Here is a 15,835-nt window from a genome sequence, read left to right on the forward strand (position 1 = left end):
CGATGCAGGCAAAACAGAAATCTTGAAGAAAAATCTAGGTTATTAACATATGTAGTGCTGCAGCTGAAGCTTTCACAGGAGAGGTGTTCGAGGGGCCTGTTTTCTGTAATTAAATCTGTTCTCCTGTTTAGTCATCAGCTGATCATAACTTGTGTTACTCAGTTGCTTCCATTAATGCTTAATATCAATCAGCCTCTCAACTATTGATGGAGGGTAGCTGATGCTTAAACCCCACTCCCTTGGAAGCAATGTTTATGAATTCATTTCTGGCTGGACAACTGCTTCAGTGCATACTTTATACAAGATTCTATACAATCAAGTCCGTGTCCAGGGTCTTTTCTGTCTTTGCTTTCTATTCTGGTTAAAGGACTAGAGGAATGTCATAATGCTTCCTACTTCTTGTGAAGAGAGAATGGATGCATCCTGCACATCTTCTCTACCTGGCCTAACAAGCAGAGTTGTTTATGCCCTTTCCTCTGCATCTCAGGTGCTGGCCCAGCAACGAGCAGAACAGCAGCGGCGTGAACTGGCTCAGAGTACAAGCTCAGACACACCCATGGACCCTGTGACTTTCATCCAGACCTTGCCATCAGACCTGCGGCGCAGTGTGCTGGAGGACATGGAGGACAGTGTCTTGGCAGTCATGCCTCCTGACATTGCCGCTGAGGCCCAGGCTTTGCGGCGAGAACAGGAAGCACGCCAACGTCAGCTTATGCATGAGCGTCTCTTTGGCCACTCAAGCACCTCTGCCTTGTCTGCCATTTTGCGCAGCCCAGGTAAAGGGGGTCTTCCATTCTTTACTGGCCTACTGTTCCCTGGCCCTCTAAGTCTCAACTCCTGATTTGACTTCTTTTCTCTCCTCCCCAGCTTTCACAAGCCGACTAAGTGGAAACAGAGGTGTCCAGTATACCCGCTTGGCTGTACAGAGAGGAGGTACCTTCCAGATGGGTGGAAGCAGCAGTCATAGCAGGTATGGGAGCAGGAAGCCGGCTTGGGATTCCCAGGAGGGACAAATACATCTTGTGGATTAAATTGGAGTACTTGGGAAGTGGAAACCAGAAGTATTAACAACTGACCCAAACTAGTTATGCCAGTGGTGGGCAGAGAGTAGATCTCTAGTTGTTCTGGATTTCAACTCCCAGTATTTCTGACCATTAGCTATGTTGACAGTGGCTTATGAGAATTCAAGTCCAAAATCTCTAGAGATCTACACAACAGAGGTGGGTTAACTTTGAAGGCAAGAAAGCATGGCTGTGGTCTTGTTGTATCTCTTATGATCCCTCCCAACATTTCTTTCAGAGCTGTCACTATTTGACAATTCAGCCCTTTTTTTCCCTTTCTTCCGTTCTGTGATCCAAATGGTGAACTGGCTAAAGGATTAGTTTAGGGGACAGTTGTGAGGACAAGCTGTACCAGCCAGATTTAAACTGTCCAGTAGCAAAGATACTGGGGTGTTAGATCGATGGTCTGTCTAACAGATAGAAAGAGAATTCATGGGTAAAGAAAATTGTCCACTTTCTTAAAGTGGAGGTGAGAGTTGTCTTTGTATTGGTTGCTCCTCCTATTTGTTCCAGTAGACAGGAATGTGTAAATCTTGAGTGCCCTCCTTTGTGGGAGAACAACTTCCTTCTAGTTCTAGTCTTGCCTCCAAAGCTGGATGGTGATGGTAGTTTGCTGATTTTTCTTTGATCTTTATTCTGTCTACTGCCTTTGATCCTGTAGAGTGCAAAGAAAAGACAGCTGTCAGGAGAAAACTCAGGTCATAAAATGATCACATCTGACTGCCCCTGGGCAGATAGGTCATGTTTGAGAGGGGGTTTCCCTTTAGAGAACCATAAAATATTCTGTGCTTTTGAAGCCCAGTGTAAATGTTGCCCTGATATTCCTCTTGCGACTTCCTAGGCCATCAGGAAGCAATGTGGACAGTCTGCTGCGTCTGCGTGGGCGCCTTCTGCTGGACCATGAAGCCCTGTCATGCTTGCTAGTGCTGCTTTTTGTGGATGAGCCAAAGCTGAACACGAGCCGGCTGCATCGAGTGCTACGGAACCTTTGCTATCACGCACAGACACGTAGCTGGGTGATTCGGAGCCTGCTGTCCATTTTGCAGCGCAGCAGTGAGAGTGAACTGTGCGTAGAGACTCCTAAAGGGGCTGCTGCACCAGACGACAAAGGCAAAAGGGCTGCCAAGGCCTGTGCCCCTGATAGCCGGCCGCTTGATCTCCTGCACAAGATGGAATCCAAAAGCTCAGGCCAGCTTTCTTGGCTTTCTGTCTCAATGGACGCTGCTCTGGGTTGCAGAACAAACATCTTCCAGATCCAACGGGCAGGAGGACGCAAACACACGGAGAAACATGCTGCTGCTGGTTCCACTGTTCACATACATCCTCAGGCTGCTCCTGTAGTTTGTCGCCATGTACTTGACACGCTCATCCAACTTGCCAAGGTGAGGGAAAAGGTTGCCTTGATGGCTATCTCAGAAGGATAAGAAATGATCACTCTGAGGAAAGCCTAAAGGATCAAGGCCTGCTTAGCTTGGAAATAAGATTAGGCTATGTTATCAGTTAACAAAGTGGTTGGAAGAGAAACAACCATTCATCCCAGTCACTGAGAAGCACTTAAAATACACGGTCTGCATTAAATATTGCAGTGAACTCCCAAACTAATAGCAGCTGAGCAGTGAAGCTCCTAACAAACTTAAAATTGGCCCTGGCTTCTCCTATTCCTGTAGTTACTGCCAAATATTAGCAGTAATGCTAGAACTACTTTGTGGAGTCTTCAGGAATAGGTCAGGCCATCATTGGTAGGCATGCACTAGAAAGCATCCAATCATGGGACAAGGGGCTTAGGTAGTTGGTTTCTTGGTTATTCTTCATGGTCTCTGTGCATTACACATATGGGCTCTTCGCACATTTGTGGAGCTGTTTTTGGGAAGATTTCAAAGCTGATTAATTAGTATTCGGTGGAAGCCCTGCAGCTTCCTTATGTCTTACAGCATAAGAGCAAAAAAAAGATCACAGATACTTCCTTCATCACAGGTGTTGGTTGGGCCAAGGCTTCTTTTTCAGCCAGTTGCAAAAACTGGGGCATCAGAACAAACACAAAATGCAGACTGTTGTATCTGTATTTTGTATCCTTTGCTGGCCCTATTTTTGCTGTCGAGGACCATTCTCCTGGAAAGGGTTCTGGAACTAAAAAGTGTGGTGAATTTTTAAAATCTGTGTGACATACTTATTGAAAATAGTTCATCCTGCTTATCAATATTGTGACTGTGTTCTCTTTCAGTGTTGGAAGTTATCTAGGACTGGGGTACTTCTCCCACTGGCTTCAGAGGCAGGGCTATGCCAGTGATATCGTGCAGAGTCCTTTCAGTGGAGAAGCCTCCCAGTTTGCTGTGAACCTTTTAAAAGCTATTTTTGTCAGCACCTGGCTTCCGTGTTTGTTAACCTGAATGCCTATCTGACCTTGAATGAGAGACGGTGCTGCTGCATGTCTGCTTTTGTGCCCTATGGGGGTGCGAAGCGGATTTGGTCATTGACAAGGAGCATAGGTCCCAGGCTAACTTCTAGCAATAGGCCACAGCTGGCATCCCAGGTCAGGAGTACTCTGCTTCCAGCTGGTAGATGGGCCAGCTCTCCTATCTTGCCAATATATTATTTAAGTCTGTAATATGTATTTATATTTAATTTTTAAATTTATATGCCACCCACTAGTCCAAAAGGATTCCCTGTGGCTTGCAATAAAACAAATAATTACAGTTGCTATGAACAACAATAAAAACAGTTAGGATAAAATCAGAACAAGTTTAAGCACATCTTTCATATGTCATCTTTCAGTTGTCTTTAAACCATGCAGCAGTGCTGTGGGATAATTGTTTGGGTCTTCATGTCATACAGGTGACATGTTCAGTGATTCAGTAAGTTTGTGATGTTGCTTGAGGCACACACCCAGGTCCAACCCTGATGTTCTGTTCTTGTACAGTTTGCACTCATTGCCATAGGTTGCTGCTATTTGTTATTACCCAGTCACAAGGTTGGCCGTGTAGCCTAAAGGCCTAAGGCACATGGTTCTACAGGGCTCCCTCTTGCTTGTCTTCCTGTGAAGGGTGGAATTATGGAGAACCCACTGACTGGCTTCAGTGAAAACTACAGTTGAAGGTCTATGCCAGTGCTGCCTTGTAAATGTAGTTGTGCTTTTTATGGAAAGTAGGTGGGATGTCCTATGTGAAATGTCTCCCATTACGTAGTGGTTACTTGTATCCTGGAGGGAGGCTCTGGGGCGCTCTGAGCTATCGTTTTGCTCCCAGGATGTAACAACCATTCCTAACACTGATATGGAGCAGCCAGCACTTTAGCAGTCTTATTTTTTTGTTTAAAATATTTATACCCCGTCTTCACCCAAAATGAAGTCAAGATAGCTCACAAATCAATAAAAGCATGGTATACCATGGGCACTCAAGTGTATGTATGTAACATAAAAACTTTTCTAGGAGGAGATCTTGAACTGCTGTATCTAAATGTCCATTCAGCTTTGTCCAGAAACCTAGTGTGTTTCTGTGGTCTAGCAGGTGGGATGTGCATGCGTGATTTGGGAAATTTGGTAGGTTAGAGAATCCTATTGCATCATGAGTTCAGACAAGATGGTAAATAATCCTGAGGGACTGAGAGATGAGCACTGCCTCACTTAGGGCTCCCAGAACCTGACATTGCATCCCCTCTGTTTTTTTCCTTCCACCCCACTGGCTTGGCAGGTGTTCCCGAGCCACTTCACACAGCAGCGGACCAAAGAGACCAACTGCGAAAGTGAGCGGGAGCGTGGCACCAAGCAGTCAGGCAGCCCTTGCCCAGGCCAGACAGGCACTAGTGGCATCTCTACTGACTTCTGGGACTTGTTGGTCAAACTGGATAACATGAACGTAAGCCGCAAGGGCAAGAACTCCATCAAATCTGTGCCTGTGAGTGCTGGCTCTGAGGGGGAGAGCTCTCCCTACAGCCTGGAAGCCTCTCCTCTGGGCCAGCTGATGAACATGCTGTCCCACCCAGTGATCAGACGGAGCTCCCTGCTGACTGAGAAGCTACTGCGTCTGCTGTCCCTTATCTCAATTGCTCTGCCTGAAAACAAGACCACAGCTGAAGGGGCGGCCAACCACACTGCTGCTGCCGCTGCTTCTGCCGCCACCACCCCAGCGCCTGCCCCTGCCCTGGCCACTGCCGCCGCTGTAGCTGCCGCAACCGCAGCCGCAACTGCAGCCGCAACTGTTGCTTCTCTTGCCAACTCCAGCGCTGCCACAGTGACTGCCACATCTACTGTTCCCACCACGGTGTCCAGTAAGTCTTCTTTTGATGGGGAATAAGCAGGAAAGGAAATGGGTGCTTTTCACTGCCCCATGTTTTCTTTCCTGAATCTAGTTATAAGATAGGACTTGCCTTTAAAAGTGTGGGCGGGGGTGGCAGCATGGAGAGGATGTCTATATCCAGGCAAACCAGATTCTGTGACTTATATTTAACAGTATGTGAAAAATCCAGCTCAGGTCTGCAGACTCCAGTTCCAGTGTACTTTCTTTCTGTCTCAGTCTGCCTCACACCAAGTGTTTGTGTAGGCTTCTGGCAGGAAGTGAGACCATGAGGCCAGGCAGACTTGGGCACATACTGTCCATGTGCCCACTGTGCAAGTGGAGTTCTGCTTCTGCACATGCCGAATGCAGGCTTTGTGCACTTTATGCGAATAATTGCATACTTTGCACAAAGAATTACATAGCTAGCATGCCCAAGATTTTACAGATTTGATACTGGTTCAGCTCACTTCATTGCCAGGGCTGAGCATGGAAAGGAAGTCTGGCAAGCACAAGAAAGCCAGATTCCAGCCGGATCTTCATATCCCTACTTGTATGTGAACTTGCATATTTTTTCTTATTTTGCATAGTTCTGTTTTTGCTAATCAGGGTGTCCAGCAAAAAGCTGTAAAGGGCACTGGACCCTCACCTTTAACTATTAGAAGTCTTTAGCTATCTTTGGCTTCTACAACTTCAGTAGGTATCACCCCCACACTTTCAAGGATATCACTGCAGCCTCTAGGGCTAGACGTGTGTGTGTGTGTTTTAACAAAAAGGGGGTTCCCAAGCTCAGTTCTGCATCTGACACCATACCTTGTACTGTATCCACACTTCCACAGAATTGCATATACACAGAACTTTGATCAAGGGAGGTATTGCCTGACAATAGATGCATGTGTGATTGACTTCTTCAATGAAGCCACCTGGATAGGAATGTTAGATGAGTGTTCATAGAGACATGAACTTCAAAAGCTAGGTGATGGGGGTTTTTTGGTAATTTTCCTACCAGTGAATCTTCTGATCCAGAGATGGGGCTGACTTGTGTGTTATCGTTCCTTACAGCCATTGGAAAAAACAGCAAATCGCCAGCCAAGGTGTGTGATGGGGGAGGTGGAGGTGGGACTGACAGCAAAATGGCAGCCTCGGGTCTAACAGAGAACCAGCTACAACTGTCTGTGGAGGTGAGTTACAAGAGTAGCCCCATACAGTATGGGAAGGCAGAGAGAATCAGGGCCAAATCTTCCCGCTTTTGGACAGTTACTGAATTTCTCCTTTTCTAATCAAGGTGCTGACATCCCACTCCTGCTCTGAAGAAGGCCTGGAAGATGCAGCCAATGTTCTCCTGCAACTTTCACGGGGTGACCCAGCCACCCGTGACACTGTGCTCAAACTCCTGCTTAATGGGGCCCGGCAACTGGGCTATACCCTCTGCAAGCAGATAGGTGAGGCAGCATCGTAGTGTGGTCACAACAGTGTAGAAGCTGACTGGGCTTTCTGGCTATGCCCTGCCCTGCATTGAACTTGCCAGTGAAGAGTTGAGGGGAGAAGCCCAAAATTAGTAGCACGTGGCTGAAAGAATCCCTGGGCTCCTCAAAATCTATTCATCTGTTATATGGGGACTGTGGGTCTTAAGTGTGCTGGTGGCTGAATGCTTAAAGATGGGTAACATTTGAAGGGTTGTTGTTGTTGCTAGTCGCAAAGTCGTGTCCGACCCATCGCAACCCCATGGACAACATTCCTCCAGGCCTTCCTGTCCTCCACCATCCCCGGGAGTCCACCTGAGCTCACACCAACTGCTTCAGTGACTCCATCTAACCACCTCATTCTCTGCTGTCCCCTTCTTCTTTTGCCATCTATTGTTCCCAGCATTAGGCTCTTCTCCAGGGAGTCCTTCCTTCTCACTAAGTGGCCAAAGTATTTGAGTTTCATCTCCAGTATCTGGCCTTCTAAAGAGCAGTCAGGGTTGATCTCCTCTAGGACTGACCGGTTTGATCGCCTTGCAGTCCAAGGGACTTGCAGGGGTCTCCTCCAACACCGCAATTCAAAGACCTCAATTCTTCAGCGCTCAGCCTTCCTTATGGATTTGAAGGGTATAGGATGGTAACTCTAAAGCAGGGGTCTCAAACTCGCGGCCCGCAGGCCAATTGCCGGGACGGGTGGGGCACGGGGGAGGGGCCCTACGGCCTTCAAAGTGCCAGTGGCGCCCGGGCCGGCCTCCGGGAGCCACGCGGGATGAGTGGCCCACCACCACTGTGGTGGTGGAATACTTGATGCAGCCCAGCCTCATCCAGACTCTACTTCCAGTGGCCCCCAGGTAAGTTGAGTTTGAGACCCCTGCTCTAAAGATTTTGCTTCCCCGGAAGTATGAACTGAGTTGTAATCAGTCTCAGAACTCTCTTGCCAGAGAGGGTTGCCTCTAGAGGTGGCAGGTGGTAACTTCTCAATATTTAAGACTTTAGTTTATTCCAGAATGAGTGGCCTTCCCCTTGCAAGAAAGGATTCATGGTTTTGAGCTTCCTCGAGACCCAGCCTTGGTTTAGGTTGTCCAGATAGTGGCCACAGTTCATCTTAGGCTGGTGCTGTTTTGGGAGAGGTCAGAGCTTCCATAAAAATTTGGTTGCATCAAACTTGGGCTCTATAGCATACTTTGCATGGGGTTACCCCTGTGAAAACTCTCTGGAAGTTTGCTCCAGAATGCAGCCTCAATGGTGCCTATAGGAGCACAGCTGTACAATCATACTATGTCTTTTTTGAATAGACATATAGCTGATCACGAGTATGTTTCTGGCTTCAGTTCGAAGTGCTAGGTTGGCTGGCACTTGTGAAAGGGCATTTGCTGTGGCCACACCCTGGTTGTGGAATTCTCTCCCTCTGCTGAAGATGATATTTTTAGGCAGGTTTTTTTATTGTTCTGCTCTATATGCTGACTTTGTTTGAATTGTCTGCTATGCTCTGTTTTTGTTTTCGGGGCTTAAATGTTTTTATATATTTTGATTATTGTGAGCTACTATTGATAATATTCCATCTTGAAAAGGTGGGATATGCATTTTTATAAATTAATGCATGCATACTGGGGATGGGATTTTCCCTCTGGCAAGACAGAATCAGTTTTGACCCATATCTTCCCCCTTTCCAGGTACACTCTTGGCAGAACTGCGAGAGTACAACTTGGAGCAGCAGCGTCGAGCACAGTGTGAGTCCTTGTCTCCAGATGGTCTCCCTGAGGAGCAGCCTCAGACCACCAAATTGAAAGGCAAGATGCAGAGCAGGTGAGTCTCCTCCATGCCAACCCTTTCCTCCTTGCTTTGAGTGGCCTTCGCTGACCTTCCTACTCCCCTTCCTTTCGCCCTCCCAGGTTTGACATTGCTGAGAATGTGGTGATTGTGGCCTCGCAGAAGCGCCCTCTGGGCGGCCGGGAGCTCCAGCTGCCCTCTATGTCCATGCTCACCTCCAAGACCTCCACACAGAAGTTCTTCTTAAGGGTGCTGCAAGTCATCATCCAGCTGCGGGATGACACACGCCGTGCCAACAAAAAGGCAAAGCAGACAGGCAGGCTAGGTATGTTGGGTGAGAGGGCAAGGGTCAGGCAAGCCCTGGTGTAGGGGTAGGAGAAGTGATATTGGGTCAGGCAACAGCAGTACTTTGCCATAGCATTCCTGGGATGTTTACAGTCCCCTGTACATTTTGGAGTCAAAAGCTCAAGTATGGGACTGAGTTCTTGATAAGCTTAGCTAGAGCGCAGCTTTTTTTCTCCTTTCCCCCCTTCTTTGTGCAGGTACTTCCGGTCTGGGCTCAGTTAGCAGCATCCAGGCCGCTGTTCGGCAGCTGGAGGCTGAGGCTGACGCCATTATACAAATGGTACGTGAGGGTCAGAGGGCCCGGAGGCAGCAGCAAGCAACAACGGTTAGCATGGTGCCTGTGGCGCTTGTAGGCCACTCATTTTGTTTATTTGAATTACCCTTTTTCATTCTTTTACATTCCTCCTTCCATCTTTTCTTCCCCCCTTTTCATGCCTATCTGGTTTGTCATCAGAGCCTCTTTGTGTGGGAAGACAGCTTTAGCTTCTTGCCACTTGCGGTTCCACATCATAAAAGCTGTTCTTCAAAGGGGACTGAGAGAAGGCTTGCAGGTGTCTGGTGTAATCCAGATGCTAGCTTCTATACATGGATGGAGGGGTTTGAGAAGAGCTAGTCATAGACATGGTGTAGGAGTTGCTACCGAGAGAAGATAGTCAGGTCCCTCTCAGCACCTGGCTGCTTGCCTTCAGTTTTCCACTCTCTGTGGTCTTCACTTTTTATAAAGTTCGCTGACGGGTTTGAGAACCTATGTGGATTTTTGCATAGCACTTCTGAACCAAGTGTGCTCTTTGGATTTTCGCTCAAATTTTCACTCAGACATACCATTCTTATATTTTGTTTTTTAATTTACTTTATTGTCCCAACACTTAAACAATTCTTCATATTCATTCTTCCCCCCCCCCCCACGTGTGCATGCATACGCACACTTAACCTCTATATGGCCTGGACACCTCTATGCCAAATACCTGTTACATTCCTCCCTCTTCCTGTAGTTCAGGATACATGATTTTAGCTGGACAGGCCGGGGAAATGTAGAACAAAGTAAACAGGATGCAGGATCCTTTGCAGCTTCAAGCTCTCTTGCCTCTTAACTAGTGGACTTCTGGGTTTTCTGAAAGCAAGTTAGCCTGGAGGGGAAAAAACTGACCCACAGAGCAGCTCTTTGGAGCAACTATTTAGTATTCCCCCTCCTCCCATTAGTATTCTATTTAATATGGTGACTCTCCTCCTCCTGTTTAATCACCATACACCCAAATGCTCCATCAACGAAAAAATTATTGATTACTGACCAGTTTTTTTTTTTAGATTGCCAGTCTTTGCTTTCTGATAGTTGAACTGATTAAGTATTTGCTTCGATTGAAAAGGATGGCATTGTGGTGACCTGATGGCAACTGTACCTCTGCTGCAGTCGTCTCCACTTTTGTCACCTGCTAAATCTTACTACACCTGATATTTTGGAGTTTCTGGTAAATTTTTTATCAGGCTCAAAAGGGAAGTTGTCTAAAGCTATTAAAGAGTTATAGGCTGAACATCTGCTCTGTCAGTCGGTATCTGTACCCATACTCAGCTGCATCCTCCTGCCCCTCTCATTCCCTATCCCAAAGGCATTCAAATTAGATAGTAGGCTTGGCTTTCTTCTGAGTGAGATGGGCATCCTTAGTAGCTCTTACTCACTCCTTGACCAGCTGGTATGCTCTGCTTCCACCACCCATGTAGCTCTGAAGCAGGATTAGATACTCCTTAGACAGATAGACCACACTGTATGAGGCAAGAAGCCCAGTTTCTGAGGATTTGGGCATGCATTATTTCTTTATGGAGAAGTGACTTGTTGCATTTACCTCTGGATTGCATCAAGTGGAGGTAATTCAGTAGAGATAAAGACCCCCAGTCTGTTAGCACACACAATATTCATACATTTCTTGGGTGCACACTGCCATGGAATAAATGTGACCATGTGTGTATAGTTGTTGAGACCATCTGTCTCTCTCAAGAAACTTTACTGGTGGCAAGAGAGCTGCATCTTTGAGGCCACAATACTAGTCAGTTACACTGTCAGTTTTCAGGTTGGCTACACAGTAAAGATATTCTGGAGGGACACAGCTGACCCACACCCAATACATGGGCCTTGTTGAGTATGAATTGCCCCCTGCAGGAAGATCCCTGATGACAACTGTCCTCCTTTCCCTATCCCTGTTCTTTGCTTCCCAAGAAGCTTCCCCCCTCTAGAGCATGCACTTCACCATTGCTCCTTGCTGTAAGCACTCCACCTTCTCACATTCACGCATGTCACACTTTTTGCTAGCTTTTTATCTGCTGCCCTTTAGTTTTGTAACTGTGTTGTTTGGGTCATTCCTTCTCTGCAGTTTTTCGCTTCTATGTAGCTGCATGTTTAGTCTTTTTTGGTCTTTTTAAAGGGTGGTTAAAGTAGAGGCCTACCATGTACAGTTTTGTTTAGTCCATTTTCTGTCCTTCCTTATGAGAGCCATTGAGCTGATTTCCTAATATTTGTTCCCTCAGTGCTCCTAAGAGGCTGCACCCTTCACTGATATGTTTCTCTTCTGTCTAGTCGGATTCAAACCAAGCCGAGGGTTCTGTGCGGAGAGATGAATCGCCTATGGATGTGGACCAGCCATCCCCCACCACACAGGACACCCAGTCAGTTGGTTAGTATCTGCCTTTGGAGGCTGAGGGAATTGCTTCCTTTGAAGTGGAGCAGCTGTTCTGTCTGCACAGGTTGTCCTTCTGAGGACTGACACTCCTCTGTTCAAAGGAGTTTCCTGCCATGAAACTGTAGCACTGTGTGTCATGATTCAGGCTTTCTGTGCATTAAAATTTCCTCTTCCTACAGTTTCAGAAGGTTCACAGCAGGGTGAGAAGGAGAAAGAGGAGCGTCCTCCAGATCTTCCATTGCTCAGTGAGCAGCTCAGTCTGGATGAACTATGGGACATGCTTGGCGAGTGTCTGAAGGAGCTGGAAGAGTCCCATGACCAACATGCTGTGCTTGGTAAGCTTCCTGGCTGTTTGCATGCATCAGACTACAGGTGTCAGGCTTACCTGCCTTTCAGGAACTCACCTTCTTTTCTCCCCTACAGTGCTGCAGCCTGCAGTGGAGGCCTTTTTCCTGGTGCATGCCACAGAGCGGGAAAGCAAGCCACCAGTTCGTGACACCCGGGAAAGTCAGCTGGCTCACATCAAAGATGAACCACCACCACTTTCCCCTGCCCCATTGACACCTGCGACACCCTCTTCCCTCGACCCCTTTTTCTCACGTGAGCCTTCATCCATGCATATTTCCTCCAGTCTTCCCCCGGACACTCAGAAGTTCCTCCGCTTTGCAGGTAAGTTCAAGCTAGGACATATTTAGCTCATGTCTGAGGAATGGAGAGGAGCTGTTACATGAGGGCTTTGTAGTGGACATAGGGATGGGAAACTGTGCTGCTCCTCTCAGAAGAACACCTGGAAACTTGTTTACAGGGTAAATAACATCATGGGTAGAATATGGACGATGGTCAAGACTGGCAATGTGTTAGGTTAATCAGGAGAATTCGCTGGGGAATCATTAGTGTTGCCAGGAATACAGTTTAGCAGGGGAGCCTACAGTAGGGCCATCATTTGTGTTCTCATCTTCCAGAGACGCACCGCACTGTGCTGAACCAGATCCTGCGCCAGTCCACTACCCACTTGGCTGATGGCCCCTTCGCTGTCCTCGTTGATTACATACGTGTGCTGGACTTTGATGTCAAACGGAAGTAGGTTTCAGGGTGAAGGATTTTAGTACTTGGCTTCCTGCTCCTTCAGTTCCTAGCTTTCAAAGAACAGCAAGAAATATTTGATAAGATTTTAGGTATGCCTTATCAAAGAGTAGTAGCATATTATGGGTTAGAGCACTAGGGCAGTTGCTCCATGGCTTTCCTGTAGCTTGTGAAGCCCCACAGGATAGAGGTAGGGTATAGCCAGAAAAATTGGCACTGATCATCTTCCCTAGTGAGAAGGGTGGGATGTGGTCAGAAGAAGTAGCAATGACTAGTTTAGTGGACTTGTCCAGTTGTGTTACAAGGCAGAGAGTGCAGCCACTCTTCTCATTCCCCAGCAGTGACAATAATGGTCTGTCAACCACCAGAAGAGTAACCGTTGCATTTTTAGTGCTTTACACCTCTGGGTTGTGTTTCTTAAGCTCTCTTCTCCTTGGGTCAATTTCAGGGTTCTCCTATAGCCATAGTTCTGGGGGATGCCCAGTGTCAAAGATGGTGTCTGCATGTATGTTCTTCCACAGGTACTTCCGGCAAGAGTTGGAAAGACTGGATGAAGGACTGAGAAAAGAAGACATGGCTGTGCATGTGCGTCGAGATCATGTCTTTGAGGACTCCTACCGGGAACTGCATCGCAAATCACCCGAGGAAATGAAAAACAGATTGTAAGCAATTTTTTCTTTTCCAGATGCTTGAACTTATTATAGCACGCGGCCAAAATCAAAGTCTTCTCTTGTGCAGCAGTTTGTTGGCTCTCCCTACTTTGGAGACATTGGCCACCTTCCACCCCACTGTCAAAAATACTACTCAAAATGCATGTGCAATGCCAGATTTTCTTTATTTTGCAGACAGCACATGGCCAGACGTGTTAGGTCCTTGCCAGCCTTTGAAGTCCCAAGCCAGTCCTCTGCCTTTGGCATTTCCTAATTGCTGCACACCTTCTTTTTATCAGGTACATAGTGTTTGAAGGGGAAGAGGGCCAGGATGCTGGAGGCCTGCTGCGTGAGTGGTACATGATAATCTCTCGCGAGATGTTTAATCCCATGTATGCACTCTTCCGCACATCACCTGGCGATCGGGTCACCTACACCATCAATCCTTCCTCTCACTGTAATCCCAACCACTTGAGCTACTTCAAATTTGTCGGACGTATTGTGGCCAAGGCAGTGTACGACAACCGGTTGCTTGAGTGCTACTTCACCCGCTCCTTCTACAAGCATATCCTGGGCAAATCAGTCAGGTGAGTAGTGCATTTGCTTTATGGCTTTTGCTGAACTAGTCTTCTGTGCTTTCCTGTCTTTCCCAAAGTGTATCAGAACTGTTCTTAATCCAGCCACTCTTCTGAAACCTTGCAGGTACACAGACATGGAGAGTGAGGATTACCACTTCTACCAGGGACTGGTGTATCTTCTGGAGAATGATGTCTCCACACTGGGCTATGATCTCACTTTCAGTACAGAGGTAACTTGCTGTTCCTTCTACTAAAAGTCTTTCAAGACAGGTCTCTGGAAAGTCATAGGCTGCTACAGCTAAAGGGAGAAGAATATAGGACCATCCTATAGAATGGGCAAACTTGATAACAATATCTAGTCAGAGATAATACATAATAAAAAGAACTCATTAGAATTCTGACCCAGAAATCATAATAATTGCTGGAGCCTGGCTACAGATTTGTAGGATTGCTCTGGAAGTAGACATTTTCCTGTTGAAGATTTTCCCTTTTTTTAAATTAGAACTCTGGTAGAAAATAATGTGGAGGAAAAGCAGTAAGGCTCCAAGTTTTAATGATGTTTATGGGATATTGGGGTGGGGAATGCTGTGACAAAGAAGATATTTGACATAGTGTTCCAGAAACAGTCTCCGCCATATTCAGACTAATGCTTTTGCAGTTGCACCAGGATAACAACTGTTTTTGTGCTTTTACTGTACAAAGGAGCTTAATCTGGCTTTAATAGCCTTGTAGCAACCATCCGATGGTAGTGAAGCTGAGGGAGAATATGTTGAGCTGACCAGGAACTGAAAATGAGACGTACGTGCTGTTGAGTTTCCACTTGTGTGTGTCTCTGTCCCCCACACAAACAGGTTCAAGAGTTTGGGGTGTGTGAGGTTCGTGACCTTAAGCCCAATGGGGCCAACATCCTTGTGACTGAAGAGAACAAGAAGGAATATGTGCACCTGGTGTGTCAGATGAGAATGACAGGTGTGTTGGAGCAAAATATGTTGGGAACTAGTCTCATCTTTGAAGATGGGCTCCTGTCACATTAATTTGCATCTGCGTGTTTCACTAACATCCCCACTTTTGCAAATTCTCTCTCAGTCCATGCTACCTGTTTCCTGTTACCAGCAGAGAACAAGTAAAATGTGTCATATCAGAACTGCCCATATGCTGTTTCACCAATTAGTCAAAATGGCTTAAACAAGTAAGCCAAGCTATCTGTTGCAGGGATAAGTATACAAGCATCTTCTACCCACCAACAGCTAATTACTAGGCCTCAAGCCAGTGTAAAAATGCTTGAGATAATTGCCTAGGCAGCTGTGATAAATGGAAAGTTTTACATAGATCCATTGAGCAAGCATGGGACATAGAATTAATGTGTCAGCTTCATTTTTTCCTGAGTTGTGAAATGCTTAGAACTTCCTTTGGCTCTTCTTGATAATAAGCCCTGTTCCCTTCTGACAGGAGCAATTCGCAAGCAGCTGGCTGCCTTCCTGGAGGGCTTCTATGAGATCATCCCCAAACGCCTCATCTCCATTTTCACTGAGCAGGAACTGGAGCTGCTCATCTCGGGACTTCCCACCATTGACATAGATGACCTGAAATCCAACACAGAATACCACAAGTACCAGGCAAACTCTATCCAGGTTAGCCTTTCAGTTCCAGCAGGTTTCCTTTTTCAAAGTAGCTTTGTTCAGGCCTGATGGGAAAGGCTTCCTTCTTTAAATTTCCTTAGATAAATTGATAATAATGTTGTAAGTTGAGTGACTACCAGACATGGAGAGATAATATATGCAGATTGCATAATATGTTGAGCTCAGAACTCTTGACTTTGCCACCAAGTTCTGTACAGGGGCCCTTCTTTATCGGGATGCTGCTTCATGTTGCCCCCTCCCTTGGCCTGGTATTCTACCCCTTTCTGGAGATTGCCAAACTTTTTGTCCTGCGTGGAAGAGGCCATCAG

General features: G+C 46.6%; 1 protein-coding gene across 12 annotated transcripts in view; it reads left to right on the forward strand.

Moving 5' to 3' along the window:
• HUWE1 (HECT, UBA and WWE domain containing E3 ubiquitin protein ligase 1) overlaps positions 1-15,835 on the forward strand; it is a 124,465-nt gene that overhangs the window by 107,036 nt on the left and 1,594 nt on the right. For 11 of the 12 annotated variants that reach the window (XM_044443521.1, XM_044443522.1, XM_044443519.1 and 8 more), the window contains 18 exons: positions 488-776; positions 868-970; positions 1,903-2,443; positions 4,748-5,324; positions 6,392-6,510; positions 6,615-6,771; positions 8,466-8,598; positions 8,685-8,887; positions 9,105-9,232; positions 11,474-11,570; positions 11,756-11,911; positions 12,000-12,245; positions 12,539-12,656; positions 13,181-13,321; positions 13,609-13,896; positions 14,012-14,117; positions 14,739-14,856; positions 15,337-15,518. In XM_044443521.1, coding sequence (XP_044299456.1) covers positions 488-776; positions 868-970; positions 1,903-2,443; positions 4,748-5,324; positions 6,392-6,510; positions 6,615-6,771; positions 8,466-8,598; positions 8,685-8,887; positions 9,105-9,232; positions 11,474-11,570; positions 11,756-11,911; positions 12,000-12,245; positions 12,539-12,656; positions 13,181-13,321; positions 13,609-13,896; positions 14,012-14,117; positions 14,739-14,856; positions 15,337-15,518 — 3,702 coding nt within the window. The remainder of the gene's footprint in view (positions 1-487; positions 777-867; positions 971-1,902; positions 2,444-4,747; positions 5,325-6,391; positions 6,511-6,614; positions 6,772-8,465; positions 8,599-8,684; positions 8,888-9,104; positions 9,233-11,473; positions 11,571-11,755; positions 11,912-11,999; positions 12,246-12,538; positions 12,657-13,180; positions 13,322-13,608; positions 13,897-14,011; positions 14,118-14,738; positions 14,857-15,336; positions 15,519-15,835) is intronic. The other variant, XM_044443526.1, reaches the window with a different exon arrangement.

This window comes from Varanus komodoensis, unplaced genomic scaffold (assembly GCF_004798865.1).
Source record: "Varanus komodoensis strain SLA01 unplaced genomic scaffold, ASM479886v1 scaffold42, whole genome shotgun sequence".
Lineage (NCBI taxonomy): Eukaryota > Metazoa > Chordata > Lepidosauria > Squamata > Varanidae > Varanus > Varanus komodoensis.